This window comes from Podarcis tiliguerta (assembly GCF_965153285.1).
Source record: "Podarcis tiliguerta genome assembly, chromosome: 12".
Classification (NCBI taxonomy): Eukaryota; Metazoa; Chordata; class Lepidosauria; order Squamata; family Lacertidae; genus Podarcis; species Podarcis tiliguerta.
The window spans coordinates 35,640,452-35,667,509 of NC_139545.1; the positions used below are offsets into that span (position 1 = coordinate 35,640,452).

Sequence of the window (27,058 nt, forward strand, 5' to 3'; positions counted from 1 at the left end):
AAATACAGTAGTCCGTCAAACATTAAAAGCTGGTAGCGCTCCTCAGTGATAACTGCCTTCAGATGTCTTCTAAAAGTCTGTAGTAATTGTTCTCTTTGACATCTGGTGGGAGGGCATTCCACAGGGCGGGTGCCACTACCAAGAAGGCCCTCTGCCTGGTTCCCTGTAACTTGGCTTCTCGCATCAAGGGAACTGCCAGAAGGCCCTCAGCGCTGGACGTCAGTGTCCGGGCTGAACGAAGGGGGTGGAAACAGGTTTTTTCAGAGCATTTTCAGAATGTTTTTTTTAATAGCTGTGTACATGCAGCCTGTGTTTGCCCACTCAAACATTATTTTTTAAAAATGCAATTAAGAAGATGTACCACATATAACTGAACCTACTTCCTCTAATACAAATGAAACATGCCACAAAATCCAGGAAAGGGGAGAAGAAAGCAACATATGGTACAAAAATGATTTTATTTGGAGTATTACATAAAATATGATTGAGACATGGTTTGGTGCTGCAATAAAGTGTAGCCAGCTGTGTGAATTAGTTAAGCCAAAAGTGCATTTCATACATGTTCTGAGAGTCAATAAAGTCTATATGATTTAAGCAGAAATTAGTAATTATAATGGATTACTTAGCCAATGCAGTTTACACTTTGTGAGTAGCTGTGGATATAAAAAGGTATTCCTTGTTTTTATTTTATAAAACATCCATTTCTGCTAGCAAAAAAGTATATAAAAGAATTGGACATGCAATAATAATAATACAATTAGAGGAATGGTGAATACAGTTGGCTTATTTGTTCTTGGCAGCTAAAGGCTTCCGGCTGATCTTCTTGGACTTGTCATTGTTCTTCTTGGGTGGTTCGGGGTTCGCCTGCATGTGTCTGCCATAAAGGCTATGGAGAAACAAGGAACACAAAGAACATGTTAGTGCCTTCCCTGAACTCAAGTCCAGCATATAAAACAATTATTACTGTCATCATCATTGTTAATTTAGTTATACCCAGCTTTTTCCTCTGATGGGACTCAAGGAGGCTTAGAAAACAAGAGCATCATTTTATTAAAAATCATCCGTCCTGACAACCACCTCATCCTCCATTTGTGATTGTGTTGGAGATGGCTCACTGGCAATGAGCCTATTCGTCACACATCATTGTTCCATATTTATGCTGTTGTCTTGCAACAACAACAACAATAATAATAACAATAAAATTAATAATAAATGGAAAAAAAAATCCCAAAAATAACAAGGCTTGTTTATCCATTAAACAAGGATCCAACTAGTCTGATCAAATATCTAGGCCTCAGCTGCCCCAAGGAATCACTACCCCACTGGGCATCATCATTTGGGCAGTGGTTCCTCCCAGGTTTCTTGCAGTCCTTCACAATGGAAGGCTGATGGGAAAGGTGTCACAGTTGACACTGGCAGAGAAATTAAAACAGAATAACTTGTGCAGGATGGGTGGGTGGTCAGAATGACCAATTCTGTGGACATGTGCTGGATGTTCATAATGTTCATCAACCACGAGGAATGTGACGACAAATTGCTGGAAACATAAATAATGCTTTGGAAGGATTATTTCCAAATAATCCTGCTTGCTTGAACTTGGAAATGGGATTTCAAGGTCAGTTCTGTGCTCTGACCCCCCCCCCCCTTCTAAGACCATGGTAGCCAAAGCGGTAGACTCGAGTTCCCACCATCCTTGACCATCAACCATGTTGGCTGGGGCTGATAGCAGTTGGAGTCCATCATCTGGAGGGGAGCAGGCTGGCTACTCCTGTTCTAAAACGCCATCCTATTGTGTAACCATATGCCAGCAGTTTGTTTGTATTCAGTTCATGTTCTATTTGTTTTTGTTGTTAAAATGTGTGTGTGTGTGTGTGTGTGTGTGTATGCATATATATATAGAGAGAGAGAGAGAGAGAGAGTGTCTATCTATCTATCTATCTATCTATCTATCTATCTATCTATATCTAATTATATCTTTTTTTTTAAAAAAACACCTATTTCTACATGCTATGACATTTCTACTACTTCCAAGCCAAAGCATAAGCGTTTTTACACAACAGTTTTGCAGGAAGAAGATCCAGGCTTCTTAATTCTTAACCTTGGAGACATTGACAAAAATTGGGTTGAATTGGCAAGATGGAATGTCGATGTAACAGAGAGTGAACTGGCTGCGTAACCAGAATACTCGAGGGCTTGATAAAGTGACACAGAGCAATGGTGTCAGAGTCTTCTCTGCCTGCTCACACATGATGGATTGTTGCAAGAGAGCTACCAACACATCAATGCCACATTAATACAGACCCCTGATTAAATGTTGACGAAGTATCCTACAATTAAGATTGCTGGCACTCACAGGAAAGCTAAATAGACTCTAAGGCTGAGAGGATTTACACTGAACACCAGAGAGCAATTAATGGATAATTTATGAGTAATTCCTACTTAAAGCAAAATTAAAAGCCTTCGAGACAAAACAGGATACAAATGTAAACTTTCTCTGTTGACAAAGAACCTTTTGGAAGATACTCTGTGTGTCAAGAAAGAAAAGAGATCCCCAAACTTTCTTGTTTTTGAAAGGGGACTGCTCTGGCGGAAGTGATGGGACTAGCTCAAGAAAAACCCGGCACCTGTTGTATGCAAACATATTCTCAACCAAGCCTGACACTCAGCTTCAGAATGAATTACTCTTTCTTCTTTAAAAAGCCAAACAGTCACATTCTGGAAGGGCATTGGGGAAGGGCTGTAACTCAGTTGCGGAGCACATGAACTATGTTAAAAAAAAATCCATGCTCAATTCTTAGCATCTCCAGGTAGGTCTGGCAGAGACCTAAGTTTGAGAGTTGTTGCCAATCAGTGCAGACAAGGGTGGGGAAACCTGTGGCCCTCCAGATGTTGGGCCAAGGTCCTTGATCAGTTGGTCATGGACCAAGATCTAGGTGGTCTTGGAGGAAACTGGTTTTCTAGATCCATTTCAGTTAGGGTTTAGGCCTGATTTTGGCACAAAAACTGCTTTGATCACCCTGTATGATGGGAGAGAGACAGGGGAAACAGTTCCCTGGCAATTCTCCTCAACTTCTCAGCAGCTTTCAATACCATCAACCATGCTAATCCTTCTGGAGCGGCTGTCCGAGTTGGGGGTTCAATAAGGCTTATGCCCAGGTAAGTGGGGTTAGGACTGCAGGCTTAGTGCTTCAAAGAAACAGATGAACTCCAACCATCCGTTCTTCCCAGCAAGTGCCATCATAAAGTAAACTAGTAATTATTATGATTATTTGCATTTACAGTGGTGCCCCGCAAGACGAATGCCTCGCAAGACGGAAAACCCGCTAGACGAAAGGCTTTTCAGTTTTGGAGGTGCTTCGCAGGACGAATTTGCTATGGGCTTGCTTCGCAAGACGAAAATGTCTTGCGATTCCTGGGGGGTTTTTTTCCGCTCCCCACCCCCTTTTTCTAAGGCACTAAGCTGCTAATAGCCTTTCAGCAGCTAATCCGCTAATCCCTTAAACCTCTAATAGCCGCTAAACCGCTAATCGTGCTAATCCGCTAATGGGCTTGCTTCGCAAGACGAAAAAACCGCTAGACGAAGAGACGGAACGGATTCTTTTCGTCTTGCGAGGCACCACTGTATTTACCACTTGCTACATAAAATGTCTCAAAGCAGTTTAGAATTGCATTCCAGGCTCTTTTCAGTGTATGCTGACAAAGAAAGACACACAGATGTAACCATGATAACGTGGAGGCAACAATAAAAATTATTCATTAAGTATTTACAATAACAGGATGGTAAGATAAGAATCACAGAAATAAATCTGAGTAGCCAGCCACTTATAGTGCAGGGGACACAACTAACTAGGTTGGACTGCCTGACCCTTGAGTGTGTGTGCAAAGGCCAAGAGAACAAGCAGAGACTGAGGCATCCCTAATGATTCTATCCTCTGATTTACACAGATATGTGTGTGTGCAAGTATCAGAACCTACACTGTGCAAAGAAACTCTGAATATTATGTATTTAAAATGTAAAAATAAAATAAAATACACTGAATCCTAACAAGTTTCCATTTGTCCTTCCTGTTAACGCTTCATGTTCACACATTAGCTGTTGATTATATAAGGCCAAGTTAAAAGACTAGCCTGCAAATCACTCTCCCCACAACGGTCAGTTTAAATGGGATGCTCCATGCAAATCTCCGCAGAGCAATAATGAGATCATAGCATAAAACCAAGATTTCATGTCCTTCAGACGTCTGTAATTATGCTGTGTGGCAACTAAAAAGTTGTTGGCGCTATAATCGTAACTGATAAATGGCACGGCCTCTCTAAACAACGGCACAGCCAGAACCTCCACGTTGTGCGCAGATTCCTCATTAAGGAAAAGGGCAAATAGTTTTCTAGAGGATTTAATGTCAGTCTGAAAATACTTTTTTTTAAAAAAAAACAACAACAACCCAAAACCCTCCATAATAAGATTTTCTGGGTTTTTCTTTGCTATAGAGTCTGGTTATAAATACACTCTCTGCAACAGCACACAAGTGTATATAATATGCAAATCTATAAACGAAACAAAAAAAGGGTATCTGAAGAAACACCGTGCAGTCTCTACCCTGCCCCACTGAGGGTAACAAATGAGAACGCTCTGGCTGCTACAGCAAAACTAACAATAAGGGAGAAAGATGCTCATTAAACTTCATCATTCTGTCCACTTTAATGATGCCTTTACTTAATAAAAATTCCCTGAGCAGTTGCAGGGATATTAGGCAAGGTCTTTGGTTATGTATCAGGGGCCTAAGCTGTCACTAGCCAGCCTGCAGTTCAGGAGGGGCATTCCCAAGAGGAAGCAGCAAATACAGCCTCCTTTGTAATAAATGCAAAGAGAATCAATAACTGCAGCTTGGTACATTACTTAAGCATTTAAGAAAATAGGTGATCTGTCTAAATTAAAGTGCGAAGTGCTAAATGCTGCAATTTAAAGCATAAATCAAGAGGCCTGAAAACCTCAGACACTGAAGCTATAAATCCTTTTATTAAGGCTTATAACTTTAACAAGGGCTATTAAAGGGGCTGGAAAATGTGAAAATATTTTGAAAGTAATTCCACTCCCAGTTAGGTTCCCTTGCTAAGCACTGAAAATGTCAATAGGCCAAGGCTATGCTTTTTGAAATGGTTGGGCTGAAAGGGAAACAGAACAAACTCAACTACAAATAGATACGATGCTCTTGGGGGGCAACACTCTACATGTTTGTGCATGAGTAGGTTTCAGCTGATTTTGGATGGAACAGTCTATTATTATTAATGATTATTATCATCCCCATCACAAAACTGGCTGATGAAGCCTTAAGTTATGAAAATGTGGCAATGCAAGATGCCACCTTAGAAATAGGTGGTTTATGGTTCTCTGGGAAAATGCATTGATTTCTCACTGCATGGTTAAGCCACATACTCAGTCCTGGAGAAAGTGCCGATTTTAGATGCTTTAGCAGTATGTATGAGCGAAATAACTTGCACAGCAGAATGAAAATATTCCTGCAGATTTCAGAATTGAGACATTGCTCTCCTCTAGCCTGCCTCAGACTTATTTCATCACGTTGGCTTGATGCCACAATATTTTGGTCTATTCTGGAATATTTTCATCATTTGGTCTCTTACAAAAACCAAGCATGTATTTCAAAATGGGCAAGAGGGGGGGGGGGGACAGTGTTACTGACATGCTGTGCCAGACAGTTACGACTCTGCCTTGAGACTTTTGTGTTTAACAGGGGAAAGCTCAGGAGGGGAAGGGAGAGTCATATATGGTAGGGTTGCCATATTCAAAAAAGTGAAAATCCGGACACAAAAGTTGTTGAGGGTTTTGTTTTGTTTTTTTGCAAAGCTGTTGAAGTTTCTGAGCTATTTTTAAGGAAAACCACCAAAAACAACACTGCCGACACGGGTTGCCATATGTCCGGATTTTCCCGGACATTTTAGCGATTTCCACCCGGACACTGCTTCCGACTGCAGTATTCCAGCTATGTCTGGGAAATCCAGGACGTATGGGGACAGAGGTGTGGGGTTGCTGCATGTTTCTCTGTCACTCTCGGCAGTGTTTAAGCCCTCACACATTCTTTTGAATTCTCAAGCAGGGCTACCATCCTCACCTGGGGAGTCTTGACTCCCCAAGTGGTTGCCTTACAAAAACTTTGCCCGCAGAGCAAAATGGGGTCAATAATTAGGTTATTTAGGTAAAGGGGCAATTCCTACATAGCAGGGCCAGTCAACCTCTATAGTCTTTTGGCCCAGAAGATTCCGAATTACCTCTAGATGGCCCTATTACACCACTGGTATCACTCAGCTAAAAGAGCATCATGTGCTTTATTGTGTGGACGAAAACCAGTCACCTGACTTCACTGTGAAATCAGGCGACAGCAAAAGTTCGAAGAATACGGCCCCAAGCAACATACCTGCTCCTTCAGGGGAAGTGTAACCCCATCAAGAGCAGGCAACCTCTTATCCATCCAGTCTAGGGAACCGCCCACCAACAGTGCTTCAGTCTTATCTGGATTGAGCTTCAGTTTATTATCTCTCATCTAGTCCATTACTGAGACAAGATAATGGTCCAGCACATCCACTGCCCCACCTGCAGAACTAAAGGAGAAGGAGAGCTGTGTGTCATCAGTATATAGCTGACAACATACTCTCAAACTCCAGATGACCCCACTCAGTAGTTTCATGTAGATGCTAAACAGCATGAGGGATAAAATAAAACCATGAGGAACCTCACATTCAAGGCTCCACAGGGCCAAAGAGAACTCCTCCAACATCACCTACCCAAGTAGGACCAGAACCACCGCAAAGTGGTGCCTCCTACCCCAACTCCGACAGCTGTTCCAGAAGACTACCATGGTTGATGATATCGAAAGCCACTGAGAGGTCAAGGAAAATTAACAGGAGCACATTTCCTCTGCCACTCTTACATCTGTCATTATACAGGGTGACCAAAAGCAGTTTCTGTGCCAAAACCAGGCCCAAAGCCTGACTGAATTCCTGACTGGATCTAGAAAAATCAGCTTTCTTCAAGACTGCCTGGATATGGTCCGTGCTTTTCTTATGTTATTGCAGGCTCTCTCTCTCTGTTTCTCTTAAAAGTGGACAGGATACCATCAAAAGTTGGAAAGCTCCCAATAGTATGGCTGGACAGTATGCAAGGGAGAGTGCCAGCTGCAGATATAGCACCAGTTTGAAAGAGGATTCTAGTTTTGCATTATGTTTGGTGGGATTAGTGCTGCTCTCGTCCCCTCATTGCCATGGCCCACATTACATGAGAGTAGAAAGCCTAAAGTGTGAGATACAAAGTCATCTTTACAGGCCTGAAAATGCATAACAAGGGTGATTAGCTATAGGCTCCAATCCCATGGTAATTCCCAGACCCAATTTTAAATTCACATGATGATGTTGTTTGTTTGTTGTTGTTTTACATCTCACAAAACAAAACTTGCAAAAGCACAAGATTACCACCAAGGCCTTGTGGAGAAGAGTCTGCTAATTAGCAGCTGCTCCCATTATCTGTTGCTACAGAGTGTCAGGGTTGCACATATGTGTATTCCGCATGACTGTGTCGAAACAGTACAGGTTGCAAAGGGGAGTCCTTTCTCCACTTACTCATCAGCACTTTCAAAGCAAAGCAACCCACCATCAATTAAGGAATGATACAGACATTATGAAGGCCCTCAGCAATTTTTCATAACCTATCACCATGGAGGTAAGACTGATTGAGAGTTTATTCGGCTGTGACTCTCACTCTGTGCCAGCCAATCTTTGTAGTAAAACTGCAGTGAAAATGTCACTTGCTGTAATGAACACAGATCATAAGTTAAGCCTCTTGGATATTTCTCCATTAGTTCTCATTAGATTCCCCCCCCCCTGCGTTTGTTACATTTTTCAGAAGGAGGGGGGTGGGGGAATAACGATGGAACATAATCGGCTCATTGTTACTTAAGATGATTGTGTTAAAATTGTAACTGAGCAAAAAGCAAACAGAGACAGCGCCAGAGGTGTTAGCGTTGTTCACATTCTGATATTTAGCTTTCTAGATTGTCTTAGGTCTCTATGGGCTACACTTGAAACCTAATGAGAAGATAATGAACTGGAACACATCAAAATTAGGAGGAATAATCAAATCATTGGGTGTACCAAGGTGATCCATCCTGAAGCTTTTATGTATTTCAGTGTGTTCATGGAGCATACTCAAGACTCTTGTAGTGCCAGCCCACCCTATATTTTGCTAGCACAATTCAAAGTGTTGGTGCTGACCTGTAAAGCCCTAAGCAACCTTGGCCCTGTATCTGAAGGAGCATCTCGACTCCCATCGTTCAGCCCAGACACTGAGATCCAGCTCTGAGGGCCTTCTGGTGGTTCCCTCATTGCACGGTTACAGGGAACCAGGCAGAAGTCCTTCTCAGAAGTCGCACCTGCCCTGTCAAGGAGATATATAACTATACAAGGGTGGCGCTGTGGTCTAAACCACTAAGCCTCTTGGGCTTGCTGATCGGAAGGTCAGCGGTTTGAATCCCCGCTATAGGATGAGCTCCTGTTGCTCTGTCCCAGCTCCTGCCTACCTAGCAGTTTGAAAGCATGCCAGTGCAATTAGATAAATAGGTACCGCTGTGGCGGGAAGGTAAACAGCGTTTCTGTGCGCTCTGGCAGTCATCATGGTCCTCTGTGCACCAGTAGCAGTTTAGTCATGCTAGCCACATGACCTGGAAAGCTGTCTGTGGACAAACGCCAGCTCCCTCAGCCTGAGAGCGAGATGAGCACTGCAACCCCATAGTCGCCTTTGATTGGACTTAACCGTCCAGGGGTCCTTACCTTTTACCTTTTTATAACTATACACCTTTTAGAAGACCTCTGAAGGCAGCCCAGTACAGGGAATATTTAATGTTTGATGTTTCACTGTGGTTTTATAATTTGTTGAAAGCTGCCCAGAGTGGCTGGGGCAGCCCAGTGAGATAGGCAGCATAATAATCATAATCTATTACTTATATGCCACCCATCTGATGATGAGGCTCCCAAACTGTGTCTAAGTGCTGAGGTTCACCAGGGTCAGGGATGAAAATGGGATGCTTGTACAGTGGTACATTGGGTTACATACGCTTCAGGTTACATACACTTCAGGTTACGCACTCCCCTAACCCAGAAATAGTACCTCAGGTTAAGAACTTTGCTTCAGGATGAGAACTGAAATCATGCTCCGGCGGCACAGCGGCAGCAGGAGGCCCCATTAGCTAAAGTGGTGCTTCAGGTTAAGAACAGTTTCAGGTTAAGAACGGACCTCCAGAACGAATTAAGTACTTAACCCGAGGTACCACTGTATAAGAAACCCTGTGGCATGGATTTGCCTTTCCCCAAGACTGTTTCCACTATCCCAGGCCTATGTGGTAAAGAGTTAAGTTGGGAGTGAAGGGATCTCCCATGCATGTAACAGAGGTGTAAGGCTCTCAAACAGTGTCAGTAGCAGTCGTGGTAAGCCACACTTAATGGTTTAGCACACACATGCCCAATGTTCTCACTTGGTTCCTTCCTGCTCCCAGAGTTCCCCGATTCAGACAGGAGGGGGCATTATAAACCTGGGCCCTTGTACCAAAGCCAATGTCTGACAGGAGGAGGGAGGGGAGCCTGGCCCCAGCACTCATTCATAAACCGTGCTTTATGAAGTCTCAAGTGCTCATCCCAGCTGGGTCAGTGGTACGTTCTTCTTACCTGGCTATTTTATTTGTTCATTTACACTGTCACTGAAAAGTATTACTATCCAATTCCCTTGGCTGAATGCTTGAGAACCACTTGCTGTGGTTTACTGTTGGTAACCCTGAAAGCTTTGGTACATAAAAGAGTTTTATATCTGTTCTTCTAATGCAGGGATATTGATTAATCATGCAAGTTGAATATGTGTTGCTGCTTCAGGTAGAAGGAATGTTTCTGCTTATGATATATATATATATATGAGCACAGAAATACCAAATGTTTCTCATATGTCTGCCAACACATTTAACTAATCCTACAAAAAGAGAGAGAGACAGAGAGACCCTTGATGTGTTCATCTTCTGATTGATGATCATAGAGAGTAGAGACCCAAGCATGAAATCTTAATGCAAAGACATTTCAAACTGCAGCCAAATCACCAGGGAAAGACAGTCAAACAACTTAATTCTGCAAAGTTTGTGACAACGTTATCGACTTAAGAATTGGTCCTGGTTTTTCCTACTTTAACTGTCTGCCGATGCTCAAATATTTACCACTGTGCAACAGCTCACACTGACACCCCGCAACATCAATTCCTGTTTTATCTTAACTTGAATTAAAACATGAATGCTCACAGGCTGTATTTTTTAAGCAAGGTACATGCAGTATATTTTCCTTCCCAGGGGGGGTTTAGCACCAAACACACCTGCAGCTATGATATAAAATCATTTTATATTGAATGTCCACTAGGCTACAAAATTGCCACGTAAAGTTTTTATATTTTTTAAAACGCTGCCTTCAAGTTTGAAGAAAAGGCAGGGAAAGGGGCTGGAATCACAGATATGCTTATTTGGAATCAAGTTCCAATGAAATCCATAAGACTTACCGTATTTTTCGCCCTATAAGACGCACTTTTTCCCCTCCAAAAATGAAGGGGAAATGTGTGTGCGTCCTATGGGGCGAATGCAGGTTTTCGCGGAAGCCTGGAGAGTGAGAGGCGTCGGTGCGCACCGACACCTCTTGCTCTCCAGGCTCCAGGAAGCTATCCGCAAGCCTTGCGCACCTGGGGGGAGTTCCCCTGGGCGCGCAAGGCTTGCGGGCGGCAGCCTGCAGCGCGGAGCACGGGGCGCCCTTCGGAGGACGCCCAGTGCTCCGCGCAAGCGTCAGCAAGCCTTGCGCACCGGGGGAGAACTCCCCCCCCGCGCGCAAGGCTTGCGGGCCGTAGCCTGCAGCGCGGAACACGGGGCGCCCTTCGGAGGACGCCCAGTGCTCCGCGCAAGCGTCAGCAAGCCTTGCGCACCGGGGGAGAACTCCCCCCCGCGCGCAAGGCTTGCGGGCGGCAGCCTGCAGCGCGGAACACGGGGCGCCCTTCGGAGGACGCCCCGTGCTCCGCGCAAGGGTCAGCAAGCCTTGCGCGCCGGGGGAGAACTCCCCCCGGCGCGCAAGGCTTGCCGGCGGCAGCCTGCAGCGCGGAACACAGGGCGCCCTTCGGAGGACGCCCCGTGCTCCGCGCAAGCGTCAGCAAGCCTTGCGCGCCGGGGGAGAACTCCCCCCGGCGCGCAAGGCTTGCCGGCGGCAGCCTGCAGCGCGGAACACGGGGCGCCCTTCGGAGGACGCCCCGTGCTCCGCGCAAGCGTCAGCAAGCCTTGCGCGCCGGGGGAGAACTCCCCCCGGCGCGCAAGGCTTGCCGGCGGCAGCCTGCAGCGCGGAACACGGGGCGCCCTTCGGAGGACGCCCCGTGCTCCGCGCAAGTGTCAGCAAGCCTTGCGCGCCGGGGGAGAACTCCCCCCGGCGCGCAAGGCTTGCGGGCGGCAGCCTGCCGCCCGGCGCATGGGGCGCCCTGAAGCAGAGCGCCCTCGCGCCGGGCAGACATCGGCCAGCCCCACAAGCTCGGGGGACAGCGGGGAGGCGCAGCGCCGCCATCCCACTGTTCCCCAACCTGGTTTTGGGGGGGAAATAAAGGGAAAAAATTTTTTCCTTTATTTCCCCCCCAAAAAAGTAGGTGCGTCCTATGGGACGGAGCGTCCTATGGGACGAAAAATACGGTATTTCCATTTGCTTTACTTCAGATCAGGGCCCAGCAAGGACAAATTCCCAACGCATAGAAAAATTTGAATATATATTTCTGATACATTGAGCTGTTGATGCCTTTGATTATTTGGCTGCATCTACTTCAAATTCTGTATTTAATTAAAACTGGTACAGACGGTTCCTGCATCGTTAAGAGTTTGAGAATAGCAGATGTAAAATAGGCAAGGTGATATCATTTATTGGACCAACCTCAAGTAGCTCTTATGATCAGGTATATAAGTGAAGATTAGTATACAATTTATGTAACTAACAGCAACACATTTCCCCAATATGCATTATTTTCAACTGGGAATGAACACCTTATCCGAGTAACTGAAAATGTAAACACCCCAATCTAATCACGTCTTGTAAGTTGCCGTGGCTTTGATAGCACCAGGGACTCATTCAGCCACTTCCATGCAAATGCACCTATGTGGTCCTTGCAGAATTCTCATCTCCACTGAAGACGCTCATCCCTGTCACAAAAGGTAGCTAAGCAGCCACCCCTTTTAAAAATGTGATAATTTTGGCTGTGGAAATACATACCAAAAATAATAATCCCTCAAGACAAATCAAAACAACTTCCAGATTTCAAAGTGCATCAGATATTTCCACTTGGCTTACAAATGCTAGAACTCAGGAAGAGGTGTTATTGATTGGTAATGAGCTTCCACTGAGATTGAATTAGCTGATAAGTGACTTGATGTTCATTACTGTCATCCCCAACGATAGGTTCAGATAATGGCATTGGCAGCTGCTGCTGTTTGCTGGCGTGAGGTCCAAGGCAGACATTGAACTGGAGCTTAGAAGGCAAAAGGAACCTCGCTTCTTTTTGAGTAATCCCTTTTGCGATCTTGGGCAGTGAGCAGCGCTCATGCACTGCAGAATGAAGGGCCCTTGGCTTCTCCAAAAGGGACATGGTAGCAGCAGACCTCTCACTCTACTAGGGGCACCAAAGAGCTGTTGCCAGTCAGAGTCTGCAATATTGAGCCAGATGGACCTGGTCCAAGCCCACTTCTTCTGTTCCTATGCTGAGGCATTTCCTTTCCTTTCTGTGGTTCTTTATTACAGTAATATATGAAGCAGAGATGTTTAAAAATGTCTAAAAGGCACCCCTGCCTTCAGCTGCTTTTGACTCACTATGGAGAAAAGGTTCAGCCAGCGCAGTCAGACCCTCCGTTGTGAGACTGCATCTCTCATCATGCCTAGTCATTGGCCACGCTGGCTGGTCCTGATGCGAACTGGAGTCCAACAATGTCCAGAAGCCACAGGCTTCCCACCCCTGCTTTAGCATGTCCACAAAGGTGCATTGGGTTGGACAAAGTTAAGCAGCAGGTGGAAACCAGTTCCAGGTGTCAGCTGCAGTCATTGCTGCTGCCCTTGCGCCTGCCTGCCAAAGGAAAAAGTGGAGCTGCAGAAACCAGGGCTGGGTTATTTGGAGGTTCATGCTTATGCGCTACAATCAGTGCATAAGCCCTTAAGCTGCCACACTAGAGCTCTTGCACTGTTTGGAAGCATTGCTATCCAACTGCATATACATATAAAGCGACAATTTGATTAAAGGCCCACAAATGGTGGGTGCTCCCTCTCTCTAAATTACTATTCAGACTGCTTTCAGCATTTAAATGAGGCTGAATCATATATACATATATACAGATACTCCTTTTGACTATCAATAAAACCTGCTGTCATCTGATATCTCTCAATAGCACTCACAGCTAAGGGTGGTCATGGGCAGCACAATATCCCCATGTGCTATAACCTTCTGCCATAATCTTAGGTTTGGGGAATTCTGTGTCCCGTGATGCACAACTATCTGAACTGAAGGACATGCATCCGGACAGTGTCAGCTGAACACATAAAATACGGTGACTCAGTGAAAAGGATAATAAGATATCATCTCATTGAATAGAAAAAAGGAGGATATTAGATAGCCTTAAGAATGATGGATAGGCTTCAACTGGAGGGAAAATTTCAGCTAGATGCATGGCGATCTGAAACAGATCTGAAAAATGTTTACAGCCTTCAGATGGAAGTCTGATACTGTATTGTGGCAAATGCATTCATTAAATCGCTTGGGCCGCACAAAAGCAGGAGGCATTTCAACCTGTGCCACTTACACACACACACACACACACACAGAGAGAGAGAGAGAGAGCGCAATGTGAACACAAAATACTGGTAAGTGGTAACCCAAAAGGCAAGTTTTCACTAAAATAAAACGTCAGTGGAACATGCCGAGGACCACACAAGGATTAATTGTCCCTTTACTAACTTTCAAAACTCAGCCTAACTATCAAAGTAGCTGCAGAAGACAGTCTGGAAGCTTCAGCTGGGGCAGAGATGCAGAAGACTGGGTGTGTGCAGAGCTAAATGGCAATACGAGAACGGGCCTTCTCTGCAGTGGCTCCCCATCTGTGGAATGCTCTCCCAAGGGAAGTTTGCCTGGTGCCTTCATTACACACCTTTAGGCGCCCGGCAAAACATTCATTTTAAACCAGGCCTTTGGTTGACCTGTTTGATATACTATACCCTTTTAAAATGTGGCTCTTCTCTCTCTCTCTCTCTCTCTCTCTCTCTCTCTCTTTCCGTTATTGGGTTGTTTTTATTCTGATTATATATGTTGTGCGCTTTTTTGTGAACTGCCCTGAGACCTCTGGGTATAGGGAGGTGTATAAACTCAATCAATCAATCAATCAATCATTAATAATAAATGCTTGAGAAGTATGAGGTGGGGGCTTGCTCCCGTATGCAACTGAGTGTGCAATGACCACACTACCCACTGGATTTGGAGGATTACCAAACGTCAATGCGGTCCTCAGGTTGCCTGTGATTGCTTATTATGGCATTGTGTTCGCATCCTGCTCTTCTGTACATTAGGGGTAAAAATAACCAACAAAAAATTAATATGTGAACTAGTGGGACGCGGGTGGCGCTGTGGGTAAAACCTCAGCGCCTAGGACTTGCCGATCGCATGGTCGGCGGTTCGAATCCCCGCGGCGGGATGCGCTCCCGTCATTTGGTCCCAGCACCTGCCAACCTAGCAGTTCGAAAGCACCCCCGGGTGCAAGTAGATAAATAGGGACCGCTTACCAGTGGGAAGGTAAACGGCGTTCCGTGTGCTGTGCTGGCTCGCCAGATGCAGCTTGTCACGCTGGCCATGTGACTCGAAAGTGTATGTGGACAGCGCTGGCTCCCGGCCTTTAGAGTGAGATGAGCGCACAACCCTAGAGTCTGGCAAGACTGGCCCGTACGGGCAGGGGTACCTTTACCTTTAGAGGGCCAAATTCACCCCCACACACACTTTCACCCCCCCCCACCTTATTTTTCCATAAGACTGCATCTACAACTGCATGAAGGAAGAAATGAGGATTGTGAACCAGGCAATGATAGGAGTCAAGAAGCAGCCTGTTCTGTGATCGCAGCCATCTGTTGAAGTAACAAGAATCACAATTGCTCTCTTAGTGGGTTACACACACACACACACACACACACACACACGTTGGTCAGTGTATTTTAATTAACTGAGTAGCATGAATGGTATTGAGACTATAGATGAGGTTTGGGGGAATGTAGCATTGTTCAGACTACTTACATTTAAAACAATTAAAATCTACAACCAATGATGAGCTAAAAACCAGATAAAGACACATGTTAACATTCCACATGTCTGGATAGGCTTGACTTAGTGACTTGGAAGGGTCAGCTCTTAAGGGTCTAGGCGTTGTAATTGTTTTGCTCTGTAACTGAGACATTCTATTGTGCTTATAACTGTTGTTGGTATTTATTGTTTGCAAGCCACTTTTGGAATTCATACCAATTGAAAGCAATTCAAACAACGAAGCAGAGCACTCAACCTCTCCAATCAGTGTTGTGCTTGTGCGTACAGTCATGTAGAAATAGGTGTGTGGGGAGTCTTGCATGTGTGAGCTGTTCTCTGACCCTCACTACACTCTGAATCTGATGAATCAAGTTTAGGCCCTCTTAAGTGATGGAGAAAGAACGAAAAAGAGCTTTGATATTACGTGGGCAGTCAAGTCTGAGGGGATGAAAGAAAGCCTGATTTTAGGGTCAAATAAATAAGGGCCAGGCAGAAGTTAGATCTTCTGGCAGATCTCTGCATGATTTACAGTAGATCACCAACAGTTGTATACCCAACTGTTTCACAATTGCAACAACTCCCCCCACCCCGCCAAAAAACAGGCTGCTGAAACAACCACAAAAACTTGGAGAAACCCTTTAATGGGTTTTTGTGTGAAAGGATTATGAGCTCATTTTTGATACTGAAAACGATTGCCCAGGTTGAAATGAACTCAGAGGTGTCCTACCCCTTAATTCTAAATGTATGCTCACACGCCGTTCTAAGCTATTATATTGTACCTGCCTCCAATTGATGGACTTCAGAGTACAGTGGTACCTCGGATTAAGAACTTAATTCGTTCTGGAGGTCCGTTCTTAACCCGAAACTGTTCTTAACCTGAGGTACCACTTCAGCTAATGGGGCCTCCTGCTGCCGCCACGCTGCTGCTGCGCGATTTCTGTTCTCATCCTGAAGCAAAGTTCTTAACCCGAGGTACTATTTCTGGGTTAGCAGAGTCTGTAACCTGAAGCGTCTGTAACCAGAGGTACCACTGTACTTTGAAAAAAAACAAAGGATTGTATTCAACCAAATTTTACTCAGAGTAGATGTATCAAAATTCATGAACATGACTAAGTTAAGTCCATTAATTTCACTGGTTCTATTCTGAGCAAAATTTGGTTGATCACCACCCAGAGTATGAGCGATAAGCTTGACGTATGTTTATCCTCTTTATAAAGGAGGACATTCATAGCGCTCGTAGTGTTATACGATCCGCGGTTTCATAAAATAAAAAAGGGAAATAATGGTTTACAATCTTTCTCAGAAAAGCCTTAAAATAGAATAGCAGTTTCCTTACCACAAGCACACGCACACGCAAGATATAATGCCGCCAACATCCACCATGCAATATTACCCATAGGTTAAAAGCATTTATCCTTAGCTTTATAAAATTGCTTTAATGGTACTTAATATAGAAAACAAATAAGGACTACAGCTAGGTGCAGTGGTGGTGGTGGGGGGGAGGAGAGTATGGTTTTACGCATTCATATTTCTTTTACATTATTTATATGTCCCTGAAAGTAAGGTATTTTACATAACACTAATGTAAAATCTGAAATACAGTGGTGCCCCGCAAGACGAATGCCTCGCAAGACGGAAAACCCGCTAGACGAAAGGGTTTTCCGTTTTGGAGGTGCTTCGCAGGACGAATTTCTCTATGGGCTTGCTTTGCAAGACGAAAATGTCTTGCGATTCCTGGGGTTTTTTTCCGCTCCCCACCCCCTTTTTCTAAGGCACTAAGCTGCTAATAGCCTTTTAGCAGCTAATCCGCTAATCCCTTAAGCCTTTAATAGCCGCTAATAGCCGCTAATAGCGCTAATCCGCTAATGGGCTTGCTTCGCAAGACGAAAAAACCGCTAGACGAAGAGACTCACGGAACGGATTCTTTTTGTCTTGCGAGGCACCACTGTAGTGGGAAAGCGTTCAGACAATAATATGTGGGGTAATATTACACACACAGAGAGAGAAAGAGAGAGAGAGATGTAAGCTATGAAACAACAGTAAGGCTGCAATCTTAATGTTTGCTTATGTACAAGTAAGCCACATTGAACACAAGGAGACTTATTTCTGAGTGACGGTGCACAGATTTACAGTGAACTGGCCTCACCAACAGAACTGAGTATTTTCTCAGCACTACTGATGCCAAGGCTCAGCAACCTAACCCTGTCCTACACATTTTTACCTAGGAATAAATCCTACCACAAGTGCCAACTTCCAAGGGAGAATGGGGGAAGCCAACATTGTATGATGTCAGGACATTGGGAGGAGCCAGGGGGCGGAGCCAAATGTGGCTGCAACTTCAATGGCTGGCAGCTTTCCTGCTTCTTCCCCTCCGCAGCATCCGGAGGAGGAGCTGGCCATTGAAGCCGTGCCACGGTCAGCACCCCACTTGGTCTCCTTTGCCCCCTTTGAACATTGGAGGGCCCCCAAAGGGCTCGGCCCCTAGGAGATGGTGCCCCTGAATGCTACTAGTTCTGTGGGACGTAGGCTGTGTTCACATGGTACTTTTAAAGAACATGTGAAGCGTGTTCTTTCCCTCAAATAATCATGGGCCCTGAAGTTCGCCCCTCAAAGAGTTGCAGCAATCCTTAACAAACTACACTACCCAGAATTCTTTGAGGGGAAAATATGTGCTTTAAAGGGATACTGAGTACATCAGCATGCTCTTCAACCTAGACTAACAGAGGGCAAACAAACCACCATGTCCTACATACAGCCCAATCCGATGAAAGTTTACTCAGAGCTCCCCTTGCCCCCATGAGATCCGGCTGTCATGCTGAGAATATTTTGGTTCCGTTGAGGCTCCAGGTAGTGGCAGCAGAAGGAAAGTGTACTCATAACGGATCAGAAATTTATTTACTAAAGTTATATCACACCCTTCCTTCCAAAAGGAATTCAGGAGTTCAAATATGCCTGTGATTAAAATTTTATATATTAAAAAATGTATATTGGGTTTAGACATGTAATGGCTATGTTTAATACTTGGTTTTTAATCTTTTCTGTTAATATTGTTGGTAACATGCTCTAGACCTTAGGGTGAAGGCTCAAATTCAATAATAAATAAATACAAGGTAAACCCACTAAGTTCAACTGGAACTGACTTGCATTAGATATTGGATTGCACTGTTGACATCACTTGGAAAAGATACAGTCAGGCCCCCACCCATCTTGGTGGAGAATTTCTGGGCTTCTCTGAATAGGAGGATATGTAGCTGTAGCAAAACTTGAATGGTTTGATAGTCAAACATTTAACACAGGCTGATGCAGTGTATAAGTTATTTTTACTACCATAAGCAACTGAAAGTTTTATGTTATCAAAAAGAAATTGGGGTGGGGGGAGAGAAACACCTGTAAATGCTCATTCTTCAAGTCTGCATTTGATACTTTCTATGAGCAGATAAATTTTCAGTGTCACCGTTCCTGAGTTTTGCTGCTATTTTTATTTCCAACTTGACAGAATATTCAAAGCTGACAAATGTGGTAGAACAGACAAAATTATTAAAAGCTTCAATTTACAGCAAACAGTTGACAGTTTGCTTTTGCAGCTCATAAAGCAAAAACCTTGGAGATGTAAATACACAGGTATTTCCATGGTAAGGTAGAGGCAGCATGCCTCAGAGAGGTCTTGAGACGGTGTTCACGAAGCATTGCAAATGAAAAGAACACCTCAAAACATATACAGTGGTACCTCTGGATGCGAACAGGATCCGTTCCGGAGCCCCATTTGCATCCTGAAGCGAACGCAACCCGCGCCTGCGCGTCGCAATTTGCCGCTTCCGCACATGCGCGTGACGTCATTTTGAGCGTCTGCGCATGCGCAAGCAGCGAAACCCAGAAGTAATGCTGTCAGAGCTGGCTCCAGGTCCCAGCTCACAGAGGACCAACGCTAGCCGGTAGTAATGTACAAAGGTCTTTATTGAAGTACAGTTTCCATTTTCAAGCCGGAGCGCCCCAGCTCTACGTCTAGGGTTTAGATCGGCGAAGCTCCATCTGAATCTCCGCCCCCTATCAACCAGTTTAAGATTCTAGCCTTACTCCACCTCTTCCGTCTCTCCTTTCTCCTCTGGGTCCTGCTACCCCCCGGGGTCCCTTCCTTCCTGGATTCTTCTGACGCTGATGCTGACCCCCCTGACTCCTCCCGCTCTTTTCGGCGGGCTTTGGGACCTGGCTCCCTATCCGGGCTGCCAACTGCGCCGCCCTCCTGTACATTTGAACTTGGCGCGCGCGCCTAGCCTTCAACCTTCCTCTCGACCGTTTCCTCGCTCCCCGATGGAGGCGTGGCCAATCCTGACTCATGTCCTCCCGCTGGCAGTGCGCCGCCTGATCCCGATGCCTGGGACTCCTCCCCCCTACTGCACTCTGGTGTGGACGCTGGTACTGATTCCCGACGGCTGCTCTCTGAGTCCCCTCTGGCCCCTTCTTCCTGGGGTGCCCCCCTAGGCACCCCCCTTGCTCTGACCATGGGAGCCCCTTTCTGTGAATCTTCCGATTCGCTGGAAAGACTCAGAGACCTCGGACCGCTGTCATCGCTAACATTTCCTTCGGACTCCTCCCCCTCGCTCTCTATTTCCTCCCTTTCTTGTGCCTCTGCTCCTGAACCCCTGACAAATACGTTCTGTTACTTCCAGGTCGTCGCAGAGCGCAACCCGAAAATGCTCCACCTGAAGCTACTTCAACCCAAGGTATGACTCTACATTCTTTCTAGCATACCTTGTAACCAAGGTTAAATCAAAATGGCTACCTGTCATTCCCATTCAGAGCTATATGACTTGGGTAGCCAGTTCAGAGGTGTGGAGTTTGCTGATTTTATTTTTTCTGTGGGAGCTGAGAAGCCAAATCATTCTGTTGCATTTGCTTCTGGGAAGGGGAGCTTGTCAGAAATGGCAGCAACTCCTGCCCCAAACCCTAGAAAGCCACTGCCAGTCAGTATAGATCAGGGGTGCTCAAACCTCCCACCCTCAGGTCCCTTTGGAGAAGACTAAATATTACTGAGGCCCACCAGCCATGAGATAGAGATGCAAGGGCAAAGCCAGTCAGAAAACAGGTGAGGTCGGTGATTGGCATAACCAGCCAGCAATCAGCAACATCTCTCACCCCACTTTGGAGGTTGCCAAATTCTTTGCTACGGTGATTTCTTTGTGCCCCAGAGTTCCAGAGTTTGAATTTCCTCAGGTTAAATACAGACATTGATTCTGGAGGTATCATGGCTCAACCTCCCAAATTTAGGCAGAATTTGCCGATCCAGGGGCTCTAAGCCTTCTATTTAGTCAGACCAAGTGGAGAAGGCATTCGGTTTTATATATTTCCCTCACCCCTCCTTTCTGCTTCTTTTACATTCACTTATTCCTCTTATAACAAGCTCTCTTTCTTCCCCTCCCTTCTCTGATTATTATAATTGTTATTACTATTAGCACTGCTAGTAGCTCTGGAACTGCTGGAGCCAGCACCTGCCCAACCCAAAGGCTACTGACTGCATGACTGGAGAGGGGGACGGGGACAGGACTGTGGTCCCCAGCCTAGAGTTCGAGATACCCTGATGTGGGCAGTACTGAGTTAGATGGGCCAGTGGTTTGATATGGTATAAAGGCAGCTTCCTACAGTACAAACCGAGCCCCTGCTGTCAAAGGCGGCAGATTTTTAAGAGTTAAAAAAGAAGCCGCTGCTCTGATAAGCACCACTCCTCCCAAAAGGAAACACAGGAAGTCAGATTCCTTGAGATTAATCATTTGCACAGGATTATACCGTATTGCCCCAAATATAAGATGCAGCCGAATATAAGCCGCACCTTTAAAATTCAAGGGGGGAAAAGAAAAAAAGACAATACCTGAATATAAGCTGCTCCCTTAAAATTCCGCAGGCACTCACATCCCTATGTGTGTTTCAGCAGCAATATTGTAAAAACCAATTCTGGTAAGGTCACGAATTTAAGCTGCACTTTAACTTTTCACAGTCGGAATTTGGAGGGGGGGGGGGGAAGAAGTGTGGCTTATATTCAGGCCAATAAGGTAAAGCCTGCTCTAGCCCGAGTAGAACTATTGTTCCAGCTAGCCCAGTACTGCTTACACTGACTGGCAGCAGTTCTCCAGGGCCTTTCCCAGCCAAATCTGTAGGGAATGACCCAGGGTCCTTCTGCATTCAAAGCAGATGATATACCACTGAGCTTCCGCCCTTCCCCTTCTTCTGTACATGTCTTTAGAAACTCCACACCTCACAAAGTTGGCGGACTTTGGGATCTCAAATTTCAGTGGCACCCTGTGCAACATCAAAATTCTGCACCCCCTCGCTTCTCATTCTACCTCATAGTTGTGGTGCCCCCCCCAAAAAAAAACTGGTTGCGTGCCCCTCAATTCGCCTCCGCCCCTCACTCTGAGTGTTTTGATGTTATCCAAGTACTGGAACCATTTTGTTCAACAGTGTTCACAACATTCTCAGAAATGAGATTCTCAAAATTCTTGGAATATGCTCATATTCAACTAACAAGGCGCTTTTAAGCAATTAACTGCTAATTCCACAGTGTGCTCTATAAAAATAGGAAGAAGCTAAATGCGAAGTGCTTGGCACTGATGTACCCCGCTAACATTGCATCCCCGGTTGCTGGTGCTATCCAGCACCAGGCATGTTGCTAAATCCTCTGAGCGAAGGGGAGGGAGAAGCTGGCGATATATTTATGATATGATATGGGATGGGATGGTGGGGGGGGGGTTGAAATCAACCATCAGGCATTTATAACTGATCAGCAAAAAGGATGGAAGGAAACACAAGAAAAGGACAGAGGGCAAAATACAAATTGACAAAGTTCTCCTGCAAGGAAGTGAAAGGAAGCAGACGGTGAAGACTTTCATGCTAGAAGCAGATTTGCTCATCTACAAAGACTAAACTACAATTCCTAACAAACAAGGTAATAAATTGGTTGGTATTTTAAACTTGTCAAGAAAATAATTCAGCTAGACCTTTTGCGGATTGACCATAATTCACATTTATTTGCAGCTTTGAAGCAAAGGACAAGGTATTGGGATAATAAAGGTGGTGCTGAAACACAAGTGAACAATCAAACAAAAATTACAAAAAAGAAGTAGTGATTTGCATACGTTCATATTGGAGAGATGGCTCAGAACCTCAAGTTTCACTGATTGCAGCAATAATTCTGAATGCAAACCAGAGTCTCCCAGGTTCTCACTAAATTCTTTCAGGTTCCACACCCTCTTAGTCTTTAAGCCAGACAGGGGGAACTCGTGGTCCTTGAGATGGTACTGAACTACAACTCCCATCAGCCCCAGGAAGCATGGCCAATGGCCAGGGACTTGTGGGAGTTTTAGTTTAGCAACATCTGGAGGCCCACACCTGCTTCAAGTGAAACTTATTTACTACGGCAGCCTTTCTCAACCTTGGGTCCCCAGATGTTGTTGGGACTAGAAACTTAACCACTCCAGACTGCTGGTCCTGCTAGCTGGGGATGATGGGAGTTGTAGTCCAACAACATCTGGGGAGCCGAGGTTGAGAAAGGCTGCACTTAGGGGCTCTGATGTGTAATATAAATTGGGGTCATAAACAGGGGCTGCTATGCCTGGATCTGCTGAATTGTTACTATTGGTTTTTTACTGTCTATTTTGCCCTGGCTTTGGGGGTAGTGTTTTAAGTGTATAGTTAAACTGGTTTTATATTCCATTTGGTTTTGTATTTTAACCTACTTTATGAGCAGCTTTGTGGCGCATGTGCTCAAAAAGCAGATTACACATCTTTTAAATAAATACAAACAACCCACCAGCTTTTATTTTATTCAAATGGCCAACTGTGTAGCTTATTCTGCGTTGTATCCAGTGTAGCCCAGCTCGGTGGCAGAATACATGCTTCGTATGCAAAAGGTCCCAGGTTCAAATCCTGATGTTTCCAGGTAGGGCTGGGAAGGAACCTTGCCTGAAACCCTGGAAAGCCACTGCCAGTCAGAGTTGACTATACCAAAGTGGATGGACTTGTTCCTAAAAGGGTGTTTTGAGGGCCACCTTCTCTGACACTGGCTCCCCCTATGCTCTCAGAAAAATCCACTTGAGGGTTATGAAACTCTCCAGAATAGAACAGAATACAGGGGCAACGGAGGAAAAATCAATATAACTCAGGGTGGTGTCATCTTACAAAAATGCCTTTCTGATCATGTAAGTCGCATTTGGGATTCAACCCTGTATTTTGACTACTGAAATTCGGAATTCTGTTTTGCCTTGGGCACCAGGCTGTTTTGGGTCCTTTCTGGCAGCAAGGACTGTTCTGAATCAGGCAGCAGCGAAAAACTGCAGTTCGGTTTTAAATGTTTCTTCTGATCTATAAGAAATAGTACCAGTGAGTAAGATATATATGCATGTGCTGTGTGTGTTTTAATAAAAGCTTGGTTCCCACACAGAGGAAAGATATGTACATTTTTAGAGAGCTTCAACTCTGAACTGAATCGCCTCTCAGTCCTCAAGAGACTTTTCTGTCAGTATAACAAGCTCGAAAACAAAATATGAACGACAAGTGCAGATAGTTAGCTGATTGAGAACACAGAGTGAAAAGTAACCATATTAATCTCTTTCTTCCCAGAGATTGTGCAACTTCCAGGCAGAAATATCGATCCTGACCTAGTCTACACAGCAGCATGGATTTATAATCAGTGTTCCAAATATAAGTTGGAGAAATTTGTTCCAAAATGACAGCTTTTATCTCTTTTCCTCTAAATTTATCTTAGTTGGGTTCCTAATGAAAGGTCATCGTTGTTAAAGAATTTTTCCTTGGTGAGCAGAAGGGTGTACAAGGTTGTTACAACATCAACAAGCCTGAAACTGACATCAGAAATATTGTCTGGTCACTTCTTGCTACAGCACACGGGACTCATTCCAAAGGGATTGGATGTGCAGCAAAATACAACAACCAAGAATCTTGTGGTATCATAAAGACGGAAAAATTATGATGGCATTAACTATGGGGTGGGGACTACAAGCCTGCTTCATCAGATACATGACACGTAACCCAGTTACAGGAATATATAAGATTGTGGTTGTGGGGGTGAGACTGTGAATGGTAAGGTCAGAGGGAAATGAAATGCAGAAAGCACAGTGATAATTATGATATTCAACAGTTGCCAATGCTGCTCCCTGGCCTGGTTATGAGAAAGGAGACAGGCAGGTGAGGGCTAGCTGAGGGAAGATGGAAGTTCCTTATTTTATTATTATTTCTTTGTTAAATTTATATTCCACCTTCCCTCCCAAAGGAGCACAGGTTGGTGGGGACCAGACTGCAGTACCTGCTAGCAAGTAGGAGCTCTGTGCAATTGGGACACCTGCAAAATCAGGTGCCCCAATTCTGCAATGTCTCTGCTTCTGAGTAGGCAATCTCATGTTGGACTTTCTTCCTACACAACTGCACGCAGAACATGTTTAGTAAAAGGGGGGGGGGAATTACCAGGGGGTGGGGACGCGGACTAAGAACATCAACTCACTCTTATCTACACACTTATGCCCTGCATGTCAGTAACATTTGAACAGGGCTTCTGTCACTCCTTGTAGTTTAAGCTTCCCAACTGCATATTATTTCTTAATTAAAATCCTCCCACATATGTATTTTTTTTTTGTTTTTGTAAAAAGGCTTCACCTACTTGCTCCAAAGTCATTCAGACAACTTCTTTTGTTTCTCCTCCTCCTAGAAATGGGAGCTGGCAAATGTTCTACGAGACACTGATAATGCCACTGGGATTCCTCCCCACCCCCCACTCAGGAATCAGCTGAAAATTTACACGATTTCCATTACAATGATAAAGTGGCCAGGATAATATATTGGATCAAGAAACATGAACTGAGCAGTTCATCTAGGCAGTAGCCAGTTATGAATATTTTTAATAAATATGCAAAGATGATATTCTGTCACATAAAATAGCTAGTCAGTGGTAAACCTGCGCTGCATTCTTGCCCATAACGTTCCAATTCCCAGAATTAAATAATCATGTCTATGAATATAAAGAAAACTTTTGCTCTTCAATATCTGCATTTTGCATTAGCTCTATGATTCATTTTGATTACCACTATATTTTATCCATGAATATCTATTTATTTATACATGTTACAGATTTATTTGTAATACCCATTTCTGTGTGTGTGGGTTTTTTTTTTAAATCACTGTTGTATTCTATAATGCCAAAATGCATTGCCTATTGATATCTCAATTCCCACTTATTCCCAGGACAGAGTAAAATGGAAGGGAATTACTGGATTGCTCAGGAGGTATAGCAAGAGAAAAGAACCACCAGGACAATGAAGAAATCTAAATAAATAGCTGTATGAATACCGACTGAACAGGAAAACCAGCGAGTTTTCACATTCCAGGCCTGGCCTCTGCAGTACATATAGAATGGGTTCGAGCTAAATAGTGATCCAGGAAGTCTCAACATTACAAAACGTGCAGCAATAATAACCATCGGGCTGCAAAGCCCCCTCCTCTCCCCACCCCAGGGGCACTTCCTACCATTTCTGAATGTGGAACAACCATGAAAACATAAAACCCCACAACATTCTTAAGCATTTTTCTGGCTTTGTTATCGCAAATATCAGAGGAGAGATTAAGATGGTTTCTGGAATATACTATTGCTCCTGTACTGAAGGCTGTTCCAAACAACAAACAAACAAGGATTCCCTCCGCATAGGAAAACAACATGCCAGGGAAAATACCATACAAGAATCTTATGCTCCAGTGTCTGGTTGTCTAAGCGCAGGAAATTTGCTTGCCAACAATTTCACTGTGGGAAGTGTGCTCACTGGAGAGAGAGGTGGCAGGAAGTTCTGGAAGCATCAATGTAGGGGTTGCAGTCACAGTGGAAGCCCCGTTTGGACGGTCTGGATGCCTGTGAAGAATTTCCATTGCTCCCAGGAAGCCTGGGAAATGGGAGTTCCCAATGACTCTTGCTCAATCCATTGTGCTATGAGGCCTTGGGAAGGCCATTTGCCCAGGCTCCCTGGCAGCCATGAATGCTCTGTCTTGACCTTTGAAAAAAGAGACCTCTGCTGCTGGTGCATTCTCTCCCTGGTCCTGCATGCTCCCCTTTTACTCAAAGGAGGACTGGTAGTAGGGAGTGCTGGCTGGCATGGACACTGCTGGCAACAGGATGTAGGCATTGCAAGCTGGGGCTAAACTTCAGGAGCAGCACGCTCAACTCAGAATAGGCTGGATGGCGGGGTACTTTTGAAACGGCCACTGCAAGCCCTCCGTTACAGTGTGAGGCACCATCACTAGTTCTTTTATTTTACAGTTTTATCCTAACAATTCCACATGGCAAAGCTTTCTGGCTGAGCGGCATCTAAATCCAAAGCCAACACTGCAGCTGTACCAAACCCGCCTGTCCACAGTTTGTAATTATTAAACCTTTACCCCACCACATACCAACAGGGCAATTCAGCTCACGTTGGGCTGGAGGAAAAGATTCCTGCTAAATCTCCTGATTTTCAGTTTGCATCAGAAAATGTTCTGATGCCCTAGAGAGTGGTGTGATTCAGCATGCTTATTTTACTTGTATTTAGTAAACAAAGCTAAAAACTTTGAAAATGCCAAGCTTGCAATTCACAGTTAATAATAAAATTAGGAAACAAATAAGCTTCAATAGAAAAATAAAGGATGAGGTGGGGAAAC

At 44.7% G+C, this 27,058-nt stretch overlaps 1 protein-coding gene across 1 annotated transcript in view; it reads right to left on the reverse strand.

The window, feature by feature from the left end:
- Positions 1-439: 439 nt before the first annotated feature.
- RSU1 (Ras suppressor protein 1) overlaps positions 440-27,058 on the reverse strand; it is a 62,664-nt gene continuing 36,045 nt past the window's right edge. The window contains exon 9 of the mRNA XM_083405840.1: positions 440-886. Coding sequence (XP_083261966.1) covers positions 784-886 — 103 coding nt within the window. The 3' untranslated portion in view covers positions 440-783. The remainder of the gene's footprint in view (positions 887-27,058) is intronic.